The following is an 18,763-nucleotide window of genomic DNA, read 5'->3' on the forward strand; positions in this document are numbered from 1 at the left end:
CTGAGTCCCTCTCCATCGTTAAGAAGAAGCTGAAGACCCAGCTCTTCCACGAACACCCCCACACCAGATGGTATTAATCAAATTACAACAAAAAAAGACCACTTTTATGCACCCTCTGCTTTGCCTTTGTGCACTGCCTGGTGACAGCTATGTCCTATCGGACTTGAACCTAGTTTTTTGGCACTTACTTGCCTTGTTGTCTCCTGACCGGATCCTTGCTTGTGTTGTATTAACTCTCAGATGTGCGTCGCTTTGGAGAAACGCGTCTGCTAAGTGAACTTGTAACTCACCACCTACCTGGACATGGTTGCAGACCAGGTAGACCCCGTCATGGCGGTGGTATTCCCTGATGGCAGTGGGCTCTTTCAGCGGGATAGTGTGTCCTGCCACACTGCACACATTGTTCAGGAATGGTTTGAGGAACATGACGGAGTTCAAGGTGTGGCCTTGGCCTCCAAAGTCCCCAGATCTCGATCCGATGGAGCATCGGGGAGATGTGCTGGAAAAACAAGTCCGATCCATGGAGGCCCCACCTCGCAACCTACAGGACTTAAAGGATCTGCTGCTAACGCCTTGGTGCCAGATACCAGAGGACACCTTCAGAGGTCTTGTGGAGTCCACGCCTCAACAAGTCAGAGCTGTTTTGGCGGCACGAGGGGGACCTACACAATATTAGGCAGGTGGTTTTAATGTTTTGGCTGATCAGTGTGTGTGTGTGTGTGTGTGTGGTTTCATATTTTGATATATATGAAACCACACACACACACACACAAACGCACATACATGGTAAGTTCAGCCCCCCCCCCCACCTCTGTTTCTATCTCTGGTGTAAACACAGAGAGCCGCGGGTAAAACCATGGTCTTATTGCCCCCCCACACACACACACACACTAACAGGGGACAGAGAAAGGTTTTGTAAAAACCCCTTAAACCCTCCCCCCTTCACCTTCCTCCCTACCTGACTCCTCATCGCTCACTCCCCCCCCCCCCACTTAACTGCGTGCCAAGGTCCATTTGTCCTAAGTTAGGTGTGTGTGTGGGGGGCGGGGGGGGGTGTAGTGGGTGCATATAAGGCAGTAGAGCAGACAGGGCTATAGATTACGTAGCATATTTAGCAGCAGGCAGAGAGATTATAAGAGAACGTCATTGCAGGGTCTTGATCTGTTTATTGTGAGTGCACACACAGACACCGGCGATACACACTTTCACTGGATGTTTGTCACACACAACACACAACACACTGCAGTGTGCTCCAAGGACCTGTTACCAGGCCCGTCCAAAACTTTGGACAAGACACACACGCACACATATAAACACGACTGCTTAACGGAAGTGTGTGTGTGTGTGTGTGTGTGTGTGTATGTGTTTAGGCACACGTTGTGTGTGTGTGTATGCATGTGTGTACATGCATAAGAGCTTTACTGTGTGTGTGTGTGTGTGTGTGTGTGTGTGTGTGTGTGTGTGTGCGCGTGTGTGTACATGCATAAGAGCTTTACTGTGTGTTCGTGCGTGTGTGTGTGCATGTGTGTGTGCGCGCGTGTGTGTACATGCATGAGCTTTACTGTGTGTGTGTGTGTGTGTGTGTGTGCGTGTGTGTGTGTGTTTAGGCATGCGTTGTGTGTGTGTATGTGTGTGTATGTGTTTCTGTGTGTGTATGCGTGTGTGTGTGTGTACATGCATAAGAGCTTTAGTGTGTGTGTGTGTGTGCATGTGTGTGTGTGTTTAGGCGTGCGTTGTGTGTGTGTGTGTGCATTTGTGTGTGTGTGTGTGTGTGTGTGTGTTTAGGCATGCGTTGTGTGTGTGTATGTGTGTGTATGTGTTTCTGTGTGTGTATGTGTGTGTGTGTGTGTTTACATGCATAAGAGCTTAAGTGTGTGTGTGTGTGTGTGTGTGTGTGTGTGTGTGTGTGTGTGTGTGTGTGTGTGTGTGTGTGTGTGTGTGTGTGTGTGTGTGTGTACATGCATAAGAGCTTTAGTGTGTGTGTGTGTGTGTGTGTGTGTGTGTGTGTGTGTGTGTGTGTGTGTGTGTGTGTGTACATGCATAAGAGCTTTAGTGTGTGTGCGTGTGTGTGTGTGTGTGTGTGTGTGTGTGTTTCTGTGTGTGTATGCGTGTGTGTGTACATGCATAAGAGCTTTAGTGTGTGTGTGTGTGTGTGTGTGTGTGTGTGTGTGTGTGTGTGTGTGTGTGTGTGTGTGTGTGTGTGTGTGTGTGTGTGTGTGTGTGTGACACTTGTAACAAGGTTTATTCACTGGGAGGCCAGCTCTTATGAAATACTTGAGGATGTGCAGGCTGCTTGTTTTATTAATCAGATCAATAATAATGATGAAGTACTTCAGCAGACTGTGTGAGGTACTTAGCTGTACTGTTAAGGTTAGTGGTATCCACCCCCACACTTAATTTTCCATTCCACATAAAAGTCATTAAACAAACAGACTCCAAGAAACTTTCGGGAGTCGGGGACTGACAGCTTGTCGGTGAAACTCCAGAGTTAATGGTATTTTAAAGCGTTCAGGTTGGGCTATTTTACTGCTTGACACGAGGGTTGTTTAGTGACACCGTCGATTGTGGTTTTGTTTCCAAAAGACGGTCACGTGTTGTTTTAGTGCCTCAGTCAGCCCACCGCAGCCTGAGAGTCATGATGTTGTCATGATGTGGTCCGAGACCGTTGTCGTACCCCACACCACCCAGATCCCTTGGATGTCATTTAATTTACAATTACACCATTAACCAATAAGTTGGCGGTCCTGAACAAACATGTATGACTGATTCGTCACGTCTCTAGAGTACTGTGTTCCATCAGGTCCTCAATACAAAGCCTCCTGGCCAACTTTGGAATAGCCTTGTGTTGAAGGATCCTTCCATATTTTACATCCTGGGTCTTATTTTCGGGGTTTTTGCCGTTGCGTGTTTCAGTTATCATGTCATTTTACCGTCCAGTTTCATTTTGGAGGTTTTGGGTATGCAACACGTTCTTCTGGGACAACTGACAGGACTGTGTCCATGACTGTCCAGTATCTATGGCTTCTCTAGTGTGCAGGCCGGGTGGTTTATGGATGGTTATTACTACCTGCAGTAAGTATAGTACTTGCTATACTTACTATACTATCCGTGGCCCTGACTGGAGCAGCACCCGAGGAGGTAACACCAGGGGCGGTCTGATGGAACGCAGAAGCAGGGCAGGCTAAGCTAACTGCTAGCCCATGCAGACCGGCAGCTCGATAACACCGAGGCGGCCTTGCCTAGCGTTGACTGTGTTTTTGGTGTCATCGTGTGGAGTGCGGGGAGGTGTGTTGAAGGTGTCCTGCTGGGAGAGCTGGTGTTGGATCGGTTTGGCAAACCTGGTCTGGGCCCAGGGACCACGGCCCTGCTGGAGCTGTGCCCAAGGAGGAGACACTTAGGGCTGTCTGACAGGACGCGGAAGCGGGGCAGGCTAAGCTAAGTGCTAGCCCATGCAGACCGGCAGTCCCGACAGTCATCCTGGCTGGCGTTCGTTCCCTGGACAGTGGAATTTTTGGACCGTGTTGCGTGTTGTACCGAGTGGACTCTGTTGTTAACTGTTCGTGTGTTTTTTTGTTTTTTTGCTTTGTTCTCTGTTTTTGTATGTTTCTGGTGGTGTCGTTTTTGGGAATTTGGGATGTGTGTTTTTGGTCTTTTGTGTCACACTGCTGTGGGATGGGGTAAACGGAATTTTGTTTCTTTTGTGTACGCAAGTACATGAAAGAAATGACAATAAATTGTTCCTGATTCCCGATATGGGCTGCTCATTCCTGCAGGTTGAACCAGGAAGTAGATCAGCAGTGAATTCCACCATTGATAAATAGTGGACATTTCAGCTAATAACTTTTAACTTGCACTTTTTTTCCACTTCCAAATACGTGGTGTAGATAATGGGGTTGAATTGCACTTGTTGAAATATGTCTGATGCTCCTGTTCACTTGGCCCATAAGACACCGTTGTACAACTGAGTCTATTGGTCCTGTATTGATCTTTCCTCTTCCAATGTGGGAAGATGGCAGCGCAAATTCAAATTTGCAGCAGCCTCACCCAGTACCGGTGTGGGAAGATGGCAGCGCGAATTCACATTTGCGGCGGCCTCACCCAGAAGCGTCCACGCCGTGTCTTTGTCCATGTCTGCGTCTAAGTTTGTCTTCATTTGATGGCTGTGAGAGCTGGTGTTGGATCGGCTGGGGGAGCCTGGTCTGCTGCGTCCTGTCGGCCCAGGGACCACGGCCCTGCCTGGAGCTGTGCCCGAAGAGGTAACACCGAGGGTGGTCTGACAGGACGTAGAAGCAGGGCAGGCTAAGCTAACTGCTAGCCCATGCAGACCGGCAGTTCCGATAACACTGAGGGCAGTCTGGCGGCGGCCTCGCCTAGCCTTGATTGTGTTTTTAGTGTCGTCTTATGGAGTGCGGGGAGGTGTGTTGAAGGTGTCTGGCTGGTAGAGCTGGCGTTGGATTGGCTAAAGGGAGCCTGGTTTGCCACGTCCTATGGGCCCAAAGACCACGGCTTTGACCGGAGTTGCACCCGAAGAGGAAACACCGAGGGCGGTCTTACAGGACATGGAAGCGGGGCAGGCTAAGCTAACTGCTAGCCCATGCAGACTGGCGGCTCCGACAGTCATCCTGGCTGGCGTTCGCTCTCTTGGACAGAGGAATTTTTGTTTGTTTGTTTGTTTAGTGTAGAGATATGTTTGGATATATGTGTTCTTGTAGTTTTTGGACATGTGTTTTTATCTTTGTGTTGCACTGCTATGGGCTGGGCGAAAGGATGTTTCGTTTCAGTTCATGTGCGCAAGTGCATGAAATGAAACGACAAATCAAGTGTTTCTGATCTCAGTTTTTGTGTATTCAAAACCATAACTGATATGCGCAATGGCAAAAACTGTGGAAAATAAGACCCAGTATGTAAACCCCTCCCCCCACAAAAACAATTAAAAAAACAGTATCGTCCTCCAAGGACAAAATGGACAATTCCTTCTCAGTTGTATGTCTGGCTGAAGTTTGTATTATCAGATTTATCAGTACCCTTAAGTTGGTATATTCCCCTCATTTCCCTCTCTTAACTGAAGCTAACAGTGTCCACAACGTGCTGTCCATTCCTACGTCTGGGCCTAAAACCTACTGACAGTATGTGGTTAGGTTAAGACCGTGCAGCCAGTTAGAGCCGGCTCCTCCTTGGTACTGAACTGCATCACGTCGCTGCAGGGGTGTACGTAACGGCCCACTGGACTGCCTGATACTGAGTCAAAGGCACACAGCTTTTTCTACAGTGGGTAGGGTCAGTACAGCAATGCATTAGATCGGCTCTACTTCACAGTGTCCGCTCAGTAAACCATACTCTGTGTGTGTGTGTGTGTGTGTGTGTGTGTGTGTGTGTGTGTGTGTGTGTGTGTGTGTGTGTGTGTGTGTGTGTGTGTGTGTGTGTGTGTGTGTGTGCATGCGTTAGTGAGAGAGAGATGGTGCATGTATGCAAGTTTTGCATGTGTGTATTTGTCCGTGTGTATGTTTGCCGGGTTAACAAGCAAACCAACTGCTCAACCAAATCCATACAGCGATGCGTTCTTGTCCATCCGTCCATCCATTATCCAAGCCGCTTACCCTAATCAGGGTCGCGGGGATGCTAGAGCCTATCCCAGCGGTCATTGGGCGGCAGGCGGGGAGACACCTTGGACAGGCCGCCAGGCCATCACAGGGTCATGACATCATCACATCACAGGGCATTTCTGTATTGAACTTATTTCCCATTATTGCTCGTGATCAAAGCAGGTTGAATCAGTTCATCTGGATACAATGTTTCCTCTGTGAATAGTGCACATGGCCGTTGTAACTCTACTTGATGGTCACGCCCATATTTGCCTATGAAACTGGTCGTTGGTTTGGGTCGTTATGCTGCTGCATTGTTTATAAGGGTGGGGATACCTGCAGTCAGTTGAGACTGAAGAGGTCGCTTAGATGATGATGAAACATAGTATCTGTCAATAAACGTTGTGTCCGGATGAACTGATTCAACCTCCTTTAATTTTCTTGCCTGGTGTTAGGTTCCCCGTTAACGGTCCAGGGGATGAGGGGGAAGTAACGGAGAAAAAGGAGAAGCATCCCAGGGGAATAAGAAAGGTGGGAGGCGGAAGCAAGTGTAAAAACAAACAAAGTCTATTAACAAAAACTAACCCTAAGCCAATATATACAACAAAAGAGCAACTGAAGACGCTGGCTCTTAAATAACCAGGGTTAGGTAGCAAATAAACTCCGATCAGACTGGAAAAAGAAACCAAAAACCAACAACACGGGTTTCACCCTCCTTCTCGGGGAGTATTGACCATAAACACAAGAGCCCTCTATGCACTGCTGGGCGTCTCTCTCTCCAGGTTATATACCCAGCTGATGAGGGACCGGAATCACCTGGGCTCAACCAGCAGCTCCGCAGGAGGCGGGGCATTACCTGGAGAGGGAAATGACACATACACACACAACACACAGCACTAGGGCCGTAACACCCCCGCCCATAAGAACAAACCCTAGGTTTGTATACAAGAGGGTAATTGCACACATACACAACACATGGCACTGGGGCCGTAACACCTGGATTATTTATTTATTTATTTGTGGCTTTTTCCCCCCTCTTTTTCTGCCCAATTGTACTTGGCCAGGGCAGCATGGTGGCGCAGTGGTTAGCTGCACAGCAAGAAGGTCCTGGGTTCGAGCCCCGGGGTAGTCCAACCTTGGTGGGTCGTCCCGGGTCATCCTCTGTGTGGAGTTTGCATGTTCTCCCCGTGTCTGCGTGGGTTTCCTCCGGGGGCTCCGGTTTCCTCCCACAGTCCAAAGACACGTAGGTCAGGTGACTCAGCCGTACTAAATTGTCCCTAGGTGTGAATGTGTGTGTTGGCCCTGTGACGGCCTGTCCAGGGTGTCTCCTCGCCCGCCGCCCAAAGACTCCTGGGATAAGCTCCGGTATCGCCGCGACCCTGAGAGCAGGATAAGCGGTTTGGATAATGGATGGATGGACAAACAAAACATACAAACACCAGGGCAGAATTGACACGTCACTGTTGGACAACAAAAAAACAACGGGACGTAGCGGGCAAGGAGAACCAAAGGAGTTCAAACATACAGACCACGGAAACAAGCGGCGGTCTGCAGACAACAGGTGAACACTAGCTACCATTTAACAACTGAACGGCGGTGGGGACAAAGGAGGCCTTGTGTCTCTTAGTCCTAATACAGGGCACCCTCAAGCGACGGCCCGATGGTAACAGTTCAAAGTCTGGCCGAAGCGGGTGACCTTGGCTCTCCAGAAGGGAAGTAGCCTTTCTCAACACCCTCCTGTTATAAAGGTCAGTAAGCTGGGCCTGACGTCGCTCCACGTGGGAGAATTTGAGAGGGTTGAAGACGAGCTGCAGAATACGTGATGAAGAGGGTTTTTCGAGGAGACTTTAAGAGGAGTTATAAAACCAGCCGTGTTTCCATAACAGTAGAAAAACAAAACCTCACTCGTATCTCATCTGAATCTGGGGTTGAAAAGTAAGTCTGGTGGGATTCTGTGATGCGGTATCTGTCCTCTGGTACTCCTTTGCAGATCACAGTAAGTCCGGTGGGACTCCTTACTGCAGTTGGTAGACCTGGACGCCTACTCGGGAATACGCACGCTTATCTTCGCTCAGATCCTCGTGTTTATCCACACAGCTCGTCCTCAGTGTGTCTGTTTCCTTTAGCTAGTTGTGCACCCGTCCAGTTTTATTCCTCTTTCAACCTCATGTTGTGTCTTTATCCTGATACTGATGGGACACGACACAAGAACCTAGCTGCCTCTACTCTCACCTTCACCTTCGACCATTCACTAAAGTCATCTTCATCATCATCACACTGTTATTCCACAGGCCTGATCCGTTTAAGTTTAGGGTATCACACGGGACACCCCGTGGACTCACCACCCACGGGGAGGAGCCTTGGGGTAGGGTGCAATGCCGGCCAGGCGGCAGGCGGCAGGCGGGGCCCGGGACGTGCCGACTTCCGGCATCGCAGACTGGTCCAGGAGGACCAACCGGGAGGAGACCCCGGGGTAGACCCAGAACTCGCTAGAGGGACTACAAGTCCATCCTGGCCTGGGAACGCCGTGGGATCCCCCAGGAGGAGGTGGAGGGCGTTGCTGGGGAGAGGGGTGTGTGGCGTGCCCTACTTAGCTTGCTGCCACCAGGACCCGACCCCGGAGAAGGAGCTGATGATGGGAGAGAGAGATATCACGCCGGAGGAGTGCGTTTGGCACTAAATAGCTTATCGTTACCCCACCAGGCGGACAGCTTGGAGGGGATTATGCATTTTGATCTTGTGTGTGTGTGTGTGTGTGTGCGCTTGGCTAATCTTGCAAACTACTGGACTTATCAGCCTCAATGTTTTGTGTAGTTAGGACTGTATGATGAAAAACCTCTTGCGGTTGCGGCGATTCAAAACCTTCAAAAAAAGCATTTGTTGTCCTTATCGCAGCTCCCTCTCTTCATTCACTCTCCAGCTCGCTCGGCTAATGCCGCTCTCCATCGCTGCCCGATCCGAGTCAACGGGCTGCATACACCACACATCTACGGCTGACTCAGATCGGGCAGCGACGTAATCAGAAGTCACTAAAAGAATTTTGATAATCCAAAAGTGTGGCGGCACGGTGGCCCAGCGGTTAGCACGGTTGCCTCACAGCAAGAGGGTCCTGGGTTCGAACCCCAGGCCGTCCCAGGTCCTCTCTGTGTGGAGTTTGCATGTTCTCCCCGTGTCGGCGTGGGTTTCCTCCGGGTGCTCCGCTTTCCTCCCGCCGTCAAAAAGACATGCATGTTAGGGTAAATACTCCTGCCTGTGCCCCTGAGCAAGGCAGTGGAAAGAAGAGCTGGAGCTGGTCCCCGGGGGCTGCAGCTGCCCGCTGCTCCTACACAATAGGATGGGTTGCATGCAGAGGACACATTTTATTGTGAGCTGTAAATGGCAAAAACAAAGCGGCTTTCTTTTCTTCTTCCTTAGCAGCTCCGCACAGCAGTGTTCCCGTACCGGCAGCTTATCCGGTCCAGCTTTTGGTGCGTCAGACCTTCACCAGAGCTTTGTGTGACGGTGTTGCATGGAGCTTCTTTTCTGCCACACTGAAGTTCAACACAAAACCTTTCAAAACCGGGCATCCGGGTGGCGTGGCGGGCTATTCCGTTGCCTACCAACATGGGGATCGCCGGTTCGAATCCCTGTGTTACCGCCGGCTTGGTCGGGCATCCCTACAGACACAATCGGCCGTGTCTGCGGGTGGGAAGCCGTGTCATACCCCTGGTGAAACTCCTCACTGTCAGGGGAAAAGAAGCGGCTGGTGACTCCACATGTATGGGAGGAGGCATGTGGTAGTCTGCAGCACCTCCCCGGATCGGCAGAGAGGGTGGAGCAGCGACCCGGGACGGCTCGGAGGAGTGGGGAGTAATTGGCCGGGTGCAATTGAGGAGAAAAAGGGGGGAGAATCCTACCAAAAAAAACCTTTTGAGAACGAAGTATTAAAGAAGAATAACGACTGCAAGGCGGCGAGACCGTTGGGAAATCTGAATTTGGAAAGCCCCGTGTCAGGGGCACCTGTCTGTCCATCAGCCCAACCAGGGGGAAATGAGTCCTGTCTGATCTGATTTTGGCTTCGCCGGTCAAGAGTTACTTTTCCATCTAAACTCTGAATACATTTCGAGTGAATAATTAAATATGACAAAAGAGAAACACCCAGGAATTGGAGGTCCGTGGAAAACCACTTGCTGGTGTGCTGCTGGGCTGGAAGATGAGATGATGGGGTGTTTTTGGCGTTGAGATCCCCGGACGTCCTGTCCTTTTGTGTCAGTCAGCATTGGTACGCCGCGTTGGGCCCCACACGTGGTGGTGGTAGTTTAAGATCATTTAAGGCTGAAAGCCTTAAATGATCTTTAACTGAATGTTCAACACAGTATACATACCGTCCTCTCGTCCTTTTTGCCCTATGTTATGTAAATGATGATGGCGGCACGGCGGTTAGCGCGGTCGCCTCACAGCGAGAAGGTCCCGGGTTCGAGCCCCGGGGTAGTCCGACCTTGGGGGTCGCCCCGGGTCGTCCTCTGTGTGGAGTTTGCATGTTCTCCCCGTGTCTGCGTGGGTTTCCTCCCACAGTCCAAAGACATGTAGGTCAGGTGACTCAGCCGTACTACATGGTCCCTAGGTGTGACTGTCGGGCCTGAGATGGCCTGGCAGCCTGTCCAGGGCGTCTCCCCGCCTTCCGCCCAATGACTGCCGGGATAGGCTGCAGCATCCCCGCCACCCTGAGAGCAGGCTAAGCGGTTCGGATAATGGACGGATCTGAATATGGTGTCCTTAAATTTTGTATGAGGGGTCAACGTGATTGCTTCATTTACAAACTGTTTTTCTTTTTTATCCCCAATTTCTCCCCAACTGTACCCGGCCAATTACCCCCCACTCTTCCGAGCCGTCCCGGTCGCTACTCCGCCCCCTCTGCCGATCCGGGGAGGGCTGCAGACTACCACATGCCTCCTCCCATACATGTGGAGTCGCCAGCCGCTTCTTTTCACCTGACAGTGAGGAGTTTTGCCAGGGGGACGTAGCGTGGGAGGATCACGCTATTCCCCCCCAGTCCTCCCACCCCGAACAGGCCCCCCGACCGACCAGAGGAGGCGCTAGTGCAGCAACCAGGACACATGCCCACATCCGGATTCGCATCCGCAGACACGGCGAATTGTGTCTATAGGGATGCCCGACCAAGCCGGTGGTAACATTGGGATTCGAACCGGCGATCACCGTGTTGGTAGGCAACAGAATAGACCCCCACACCACCCGGACGCCACAAACAGTTTTTCGTGGCTATTAAAAGTGTGTCTGAGTAATCGGAACAAACGGACCACAGGTTCGACCAACTGTCTGGGCTCCGTGTCCATAGCAGAAGGGTGTGTAGTGGTCCACCGCCAGCTTGAACACGTGTTGGAGCTGACCGCATGTTCTGTTCGGGGCCTCGGGTCAGTCTGCTGGTGGTCGCTTGGCTGTAGGGGGCGCTAGGTGGAGTAGATGAGACGTGATGGACGGATCTGCTGGTCGGGTCTGACTGATCAGGACTGAATGGAGATCTGAGTTTGATTGATAATGTCTCAGTTCACCCCCCACACACACACACACAAACACACACACACAGAACAGCACAACATGCTGACAGCTGGGATAATGGAGTGGACCCCATCTCTCATCAGGTTCTTTCTCTCGTTTACTTTCTTTCTATTCCTCCTTCTCTTCCTGTTTCTTTTTCATCGTCTTGTTCTTTTTCTATTTCTGTCTCTTCTTATTTCCCTTCGTTCGTCCTTGCTTTATTTCTGTCCTGTATGTTTGTTTGTTGGTTTCTGTCTGGGTTTGTTTTGTTTATTTATATTTTATTTATTCATATTATATTTATTTTCATATATTTATTTATTTATGTCTTGGTTTATTTTATTTTTTTAATATTTTTTTTGTACTAATATTATATTTATTTATATTTTATTTATTCATAATATATTTATTTTTATATATTTATTTATTTATGTCTTGGTTTGTTTTATTTTATTTATTTATTTTTGTACTAATATTATATTTATTTATATTTATTCATATTTTATTTATTTATCTGTCTTGGTTTATTTTATTTATTTATTTATTTATTGTATTAATATTATATTTATTTATATTTATTTATATTTTATTTATTTATCTCTCTTGGTTTATTTTATTTTATCTTTTCTTCTTCTACGTTTACCGTCTCTCTTCTTCATTCTACTCTTCCTTCTCTCCTTTACTTCCTTTATTTTGTGCTTCTTTTTCTCTGTTTCTGTCTTCCTTTGCTTTTGTCTTGTTCTTTTCCTTTTGTTATTTCCTTTCATTTTTTTCCATTTCTTGCCTTCTTTGTGTGTCTGTTTTTCATTTTCTCATCTTTTTTTTTCCTTTGTGTCTTTGGTTTGTTTCTGTCTGTCTTGCTTTGTTGTCTTTCTTTCTTTTCTTTTTGCTATTTAACATTCACCTCCTCTTTATCCTCAGATCTTTCTCCTCTCATCTTCTTTTGTTCTCTCTGTCTGTCTCTCTCTCCCTCTCTCTCTCTCTCTGTCTCTGTCTCTCTCTGTCTCTCTCTCCCTCTCTTTGTCTCTGTCTCTCTGTCCAGCCTGAGGAGTTGACAGACGTGCTGGAGATCAGCAACATCGTCTTCACCAGCATGTTTGTCCTGGAGATGGTCTTCAAACTGCTGGCCTTCGGCTTCTTCGGCTACATTAAGAACCCCTACAACATCTTTGACAGCATCATCGTCATCATCAGGTAATGATGCCCCCCCCAGCCCCCCCACCCCACACACACACACACACACACACACACACACACACACACACACACACACACAACTCCCACCACCAAGCCCTGACCTTTGACCTTACCATGTCGCTTTGTCTTTTTTGGGGGGGGGGGATTTCCCCCCCCCCCATTGTACTTGGCCAATTACCCCACTCTTCCGAACCGTCCCGGTCTCTGCTCCACCCCCTCTGCCGATCCGAGGAGGGCTGCAGACTACCACATGCCTCCTCCCATACATGTGGAGTCACCAGCCGCTTCTTTTCACCTGACAGTGAGGTGTTTCACCAGGGGGACGTAGCGCGTGGGAGGATCACACTACCCCCCCCCCCCAGTTCCCCCTCCCTCCTCGAACAGGTGCCCCAACCGACCAGAGGAGGCGCTAGTGCAGCAACCAGGACACATACCCACATCCAGCTTCCCACCCGCAGACGTGACCAGTTGCGTCTGTAGGGACGCCCGACCAAGCCGGAGGTAACACGGGGATTTGAACCGGCGATCCCCGTGTTGGTAGGCAACGGACTAGACCGCCACGCCACCCAGACGCCCCGTGGCTTTGTCCTCTCGACGTGACTCAGAGCCATTATGAGACAGACGAGGCTCTGAGGAGAATGTCGGGGCACGCTCATTCCCGTCATACCCTCAGTTTACTGTCTGACCGGCTGGAGGAGATACGCAGCCGAGCACAAACGTAAATCACATCAAGAGGATGCGTTTTTATTATTTATCTATTGATTTATTCGGTTTTTGTTGTCTATGTTCTGCATAGTTCAGTTTAATAATAATAATAATAATAATAATAATAATAATGGATTACATTCATATAGCACTTTATGTAGACACCCAAAGCGCTTCACGAATGTGGGGAAATGGAAATAACCCAGTGTGGGCTTACAAGGTTACTTCTCACTTGAAGCCTCCCATACTCCAAATCCTCCAAATAGCCCTCCCACACCCCAGGCACGGGACTGAAGGGTGTTGGTATAAACCTGTCACTGTAATGGCGTATTTGTATGCCAGCCAAGTCCCCGCTGCCCAGCTTCCACACGCCTCGATAAATCACGCCGCAATTACGCTTCTGCCACTCGCATAATAAAAGTTGGTTTAAGGTCACACGAAAAAAAAAAACACACTGCAAAAAAAAAGGTGAAGTTAACAACGTATTTTAACTTGTGTTGAGTCTCAGAAGGCCTCGTTCAGGATACGGGTGTAAAATTTGCTCGCCCCTCCAGCCGAAAGGAAAGGGAAACTTGTTTCCCGATAACAGTAGGACTTGTTTTAAGATGTTTGTTTGTTTATTTATTTATTTATTTCTCCCCAATTGTATCTGGCCAATGACCCCACTCTTCCGAGCCGTTCCGGTCGCCGCTCCACCCCCTCTGCCGATCCGGGGAGGTGCTGCGGACTACCACATGCCTCCTCCCATACATGTGGAGTCGCCAGCCGCTTATTTTCACCTGACAGTGAGGAGTTTCACCAGGGGGACGTAGCGCGTGGGAGGATCACGCTATTCCCCCCAGTCCCCCCCCCGAACAGGCGCCCCGACTGACCAGAGGAGGCGCTAGTGCAGCGACCAGGACACATACCCACATCCGGCCTCCCACCCGCAGACACGACCGATTTTGTCTGTAGGGACGCCCGACCAAGCAGGAGGTAACACGGGGATTCGAACCGGCGATCCCCGTGTTGGGAGGGAACGGGATAGACCGCCGCGCCGCCCGGACGCCCCCTTAACATGTTTATTCTAAGAAAGAACAAATATTCATAAAGTCTCTTGTTTGAAGATTTCTCGGTAACTCTTTCTACGAAGTGTCTTTATAATTCATTATAAGTGTATTTATAATGATCTATAAACATGTTTATGGTGTCTTATGGCACTTATTATAAGCACCTATAATGATTTATAGTTGGTGATGAATGTGTAGTTATAATGACGTACAGAATAGAGCGAGTCTGTAATGTGGCATACATCACTGTGTTTGAAATCTGTCATACTAGAGCTTGTAGGACAGAGTCTGTGGTGGCAGAGCTTTATGAGCCATTTTTCACGCATGGCTATGAACATTAGTTCATAAATGTCTATAATACAACATGAATAACTGGTTCGCGTTACGCAAGACGGACTAAAAGCGATTCGTAAAGCTTGAACAAGCGTCCCACTTTCCGCAAAGCGGAGAAGAATTACATAATTGTAAAACATTACGGCGCGCTCTATCACTATAGATCCTGAGTGTCGTCACACACCATAAACCTGTTTATAAATCATTGTAATTACACCCATAATGCACTAGAAAGGAAGTGTTGCTGGTCTCTCCTCCCGTTTTGTGAAAATCCATCATAACGATCATGACACCGGCCAGATGTTGTTTATCCGCAATATCTTGCAAATAAGCGTTATGAGGGGCGGCACGGTGGCGCTTCACAGCAAGAAGGTCCCGGGTTCGAGCCCCGGGGTAGTCCAACCTTGGGGGTCGTCCCGGGTCGTCCTCTGTGTGTGGAGTTTGCATGTTCTCCCCGTGTCTGTGTGGGTTTCCTCCGGGTGCTCGGGTTTCCTCCCACAGTCCAAAGACATGTAGGTCAGGTGAATCAGCCGTACTAAATTGTCCCTAGGTGTGAATGTGTGTGTGTGTGTGTGTGTGTGTGTGTGTGTGTGTGGGCCCAGTGGCGGCCTGGCGGCCTGTCCAGGGTGTCTCCCCGCCTGCAGCCCGATGACTGCTGGGATGGGCTCCAGCATCCCTGCGACCTTGAGTAAGGAGAAATGGTTCGGGTAATGGATGGATAGGCATTGCGGGACTTGCGGCAAAATAAACTACCTTGAAGAGCTTGAGCTCACGGCTAACCGGCGTAGGGCTGTTAGCCAGACGTCATCTTGGTCGGCGTTCAGACCCACTCGCCGTTCACGCCGTACGAGCCGTCGGTCGTCAGCGTCCGTCTTTGAGATGCAGCCAAGGACTGACGTATGCGCGGTGGAGCGAGCAGGAGCGGCCAAACGCCCCGCGTCAGCAGAATCTGGAGCCGGATCACTCGGCGGCCTGTCCGTCATTTTGATGGATTGGGGCGCGCGCGTCAGCCAGCCCGGCGTTTCTGAAAGAGAGCTGCTGAGATTTACAACTTCGGCTTTTTATCTGGTTTTGTATTTAGGGTGGGCGACCCCTCCGTGCTCACAGACCTCAGAGAGATGTTTTCTGAAGCTGAGTTGTCAGTCAGGGATGGTAATACGGGCCCACTGTGGCATTCATGTTGGGGGTATTTGGGGGACATGGATCCTACTTATGATGATGTGAGATCAGGCCTACAGTGTAAGGGAAGTTCAAATTTAATAGATCCATAAGAAAGTCGGTTCAAATCTCAGGTGACATGGCTCCTCCCACTTTGTTGATGACATTAATTTGGCAGAATAATAAAAGATTATTTTTTGGAGGGGGGGGATTTTTCCCGCTGTACCTGTTCAATTACCCCACTCCTCCGAGCCGTCCCGGTCGCTGCTCCACCCCCTCTGCCGATCCGGGGAGCGCTGCAGACTACCACATGCCTCCTCCCATACATGTGGAGTCACCAGCCGCTTCCTTTCACCCGACAGTGAGGAGTTTCACCAGGGGGGCGTAGGGCGTGGGAGGATCCCCAGTTCCTCCCACCCGAACAGGCGCCCCGACCGACCAGAGGAGGCGCTAGCGCAGTGACCAGCGCACACACCCACATCTGGCTTCCCACCCGCAGACACGGCCGATTGTGTCTGTAGGGACGCCCGACCAAGCCGGAGGTAACACAGGGATTCGAACCGGCTATCCCCATGTTGGTAGACAACGGAATAGACCGCCACACTACCCGGATACTACAAAAGACATGTTGAGGGAAAGATGGCCGCTTGGATGCGGGAACCAACTTGTATTTAAAGCGATTTAGACCCGGAGCAGTGCTGAGGTCACATGGTCACCACGCCCACTGAAATATACATTGTAAAACCGATGGCCACGGGCACAGAGCGCCCATAAAGACAGGTCCGCCCACAGAAAATGGCTGGCCCGCTGAAAGCCCCCCCCACCCCACCCCACCCTTATGGGCGGCCCTGCATAAACAACATAGATTTTAGATATTTATTTAGAATATCATTTGAAATCCAGTCAGAGTTTGGTTATTAAGATATATAGTCTTGTCTTTCGCACACACACACACACACACACACACACACACACACACACACGAATGGTCATTTTGTCTCATTGTCATTTCGTAACTGCAGTATACACAAAACAAGTTCACATTTAACACTGGTAAAGACAAAATCATAAAAAAGGTCAGATACTGCCAGCGGTTAATAGTTGAAATATAAATGAAATGTGCAGAAATAACCAGATTTAAGCCGTTCCACCATTTAATGATGGCTATCCAGATGTGACCAAAACCATCGACTTGTTGAGCCGCAGGCTGCAGGAGAAAGGGAGATAGAGTGAAACTGCAGTTATGCAGGGAGAGTCTGGTAGGAATAAATACGGGGCATTTGCAGAGCTAAATGGGAGCTTTTTGCTGTTTATCCAATCTGGGATATTGCTCGCTGCGACAGAATGACAGAACATTTCCCATTTGTAATTCCTGTCAGGGATCCTCCAGTAACAAACGCCAGAGGAGCATGCCTTCCCCCCACTGACAAAGCGTGTGCGGCTCTGACCATCGTAAAACACATTTAAATGTGAATTAGTGCCGACTCAGCGGTATAATTAGCATGAACATTACATATAGTCGTTAATTAGATTAGATTAGATTAGATTGTTCTATTAGCCACACGACCAAGGCCGGTGGAATTTGTTTTTGGTACACAAACTCTGCAGCACAATACATACATGGACAACAACAGACGCGCCACATATTATGACGAACAATACAGCCACGCAATAACAGAATTAAACACATCACGCACAACAATTAGGTGAATGGTGGGATTTATGCCAATGGTGTGTGAGGACAGGACGATAGGGAGGAATCCAGAATCCTGATGGCCAGGGGGGAAAAAACTGTAAAGTGTTTAGTCTTGGTGGACAGTGACCTGTAGCGCCTCCCTGAGGGAAGGAGCTGGAAGAGGTGATGAGCAGGATGGGAGGGGTCGGAGATGATCTTCTTCGATAAAACCCGAAAAGGCCTTTACTTGGCAATGTCAATGCATGGATCAGGACTAGGCAAGGTATAATATGTAATATATATATAATGTAATAAATAGCTGTGAGCAGTGGCGGCTGCTGCTAAAAAATATTTGGGGGGGGGGGCAATTTACCTTGGTGCAGCACACCCGACAGCTGCTTTAGTGTCCACACAGTCACAGAGTTATTAAGAAGGACGATCAGGGTTCATGGACGGTGGATGATTGACAGTCGAGACGAGGCGTGGTGGTGGGTGTGAACATGATTGACAGCCGCGAGAATTGTCCAATCACATCAGATCAAAGAACATTAAAACAAGACCAATTCACTGCTAATAAGAGTGGGAGTGTCTGTGCGCCCCCATGGAAAATCTGGAGAAGCCAATCAGACAGCAGCCTCAGGTCACCTGCTCGCCACAAGTTTGAGGGCTTACATGAGGTATGGTTTGGCCGGCGCCCCCTCACCCAGGAAGTATATGTATTCAGACAGAAATCAGCAAAACACCTCCAGGAACCAATATTTAATGGCTGCTGACAGGCGCTCACAGACTGAAAACACTTTTATTTCATCATTATTTGCATTATACCACTAAATTATATTCAACATGTTTAAGTAGACTTCCATCTCTTGATGTTTGAAGGGGGCAACACCCCAGCGCCCTTTACTGGCCAGCCGCCACTGGCTGTGAGCAGGGCTAGACATGACTTGGCCAATTACCCTATTTTACGAGCCGTCCCGGTCTCTGCTCCACCCCCTCTGCCGATCCAGGGAGGGCTGCAGACTACCACATGCCTCCTCCCATACATGTGGAGTCGCCAGCCGCTTCTTTTCACCCGACAGTGAGGAGTTTCACCAGGGGGACATGTGGGAGGATCACGCTACTCCCCCTAGTTCCCCCTCCCCCCCGAACAGGCGCCCCGACTGACCAGGGGAGGCGCTAGTGCAGCGACCAGCACACACACCCACATCTGGTTTCCCACCCACAGACACCGCCAAATGAGTCTGTAGGGATGCCCAACCAAGACGGAGGTAACACGGGGATTCGAACCAGCGATCCCCATGCTGGTAGGCAACAGAATAGACCGCCACGCCTCCTAGACGTCCTATGACAAGAGAAAGTTGACCTAGATGTGACAAGAGTGACCTGACGATCCGGTCCCGAGCTAATGAAAGAGCAGATTTCAATATGGTGCAGTGACTAGTGGTGATAGGGAACAGCTGAGTGATAATAAGAGGTCCAGAATGGGGATTAGCCAGAGGAGGGAGGCACAGAAGGCGTGAATGTGAAAC

At 49.5% G+C, this 18,763-nt stretch overlaps 1 protein-coding gene across 1 annotated transcript in view; it reads left to right on the top strand.

Annotated features, from left to right (window-relative positions):
- The window catches only part of cacna1ha (calcium channel, voltage-dependent, T type, alpha 1H subunit a), a 127,759-nt gene that overhangs the window by 29,911 nt on the left and 79,085 nt on the right, over nt 1-18,763 (top strand). Inside the window, exon 7 of the mRNA XM_056287636.1 lies at nt 12,160-12,311. Coding sequence (XP_056143611.1) covers nt 12,160-12,311 — 152 coding nt within the window. The remainder of the gene's footprint in view (nt 1-12,159; nt 12,312-18,763) is intronic.

Source organism: Lampris incognitus, chromosome 10 (genome assembly GCF_029633865.1).
Source record: "Lampris incognitus isolate fLamInc1 chromosome 10, fLamInc1.hap2, whole genome shotgun sequence".
Taxonomy (NCBI): Eukaryota; Metazoa; Chordata; class Actinopteri; order Lampriformes; family Lampridae; genus Lampris; species Lampris incognitus.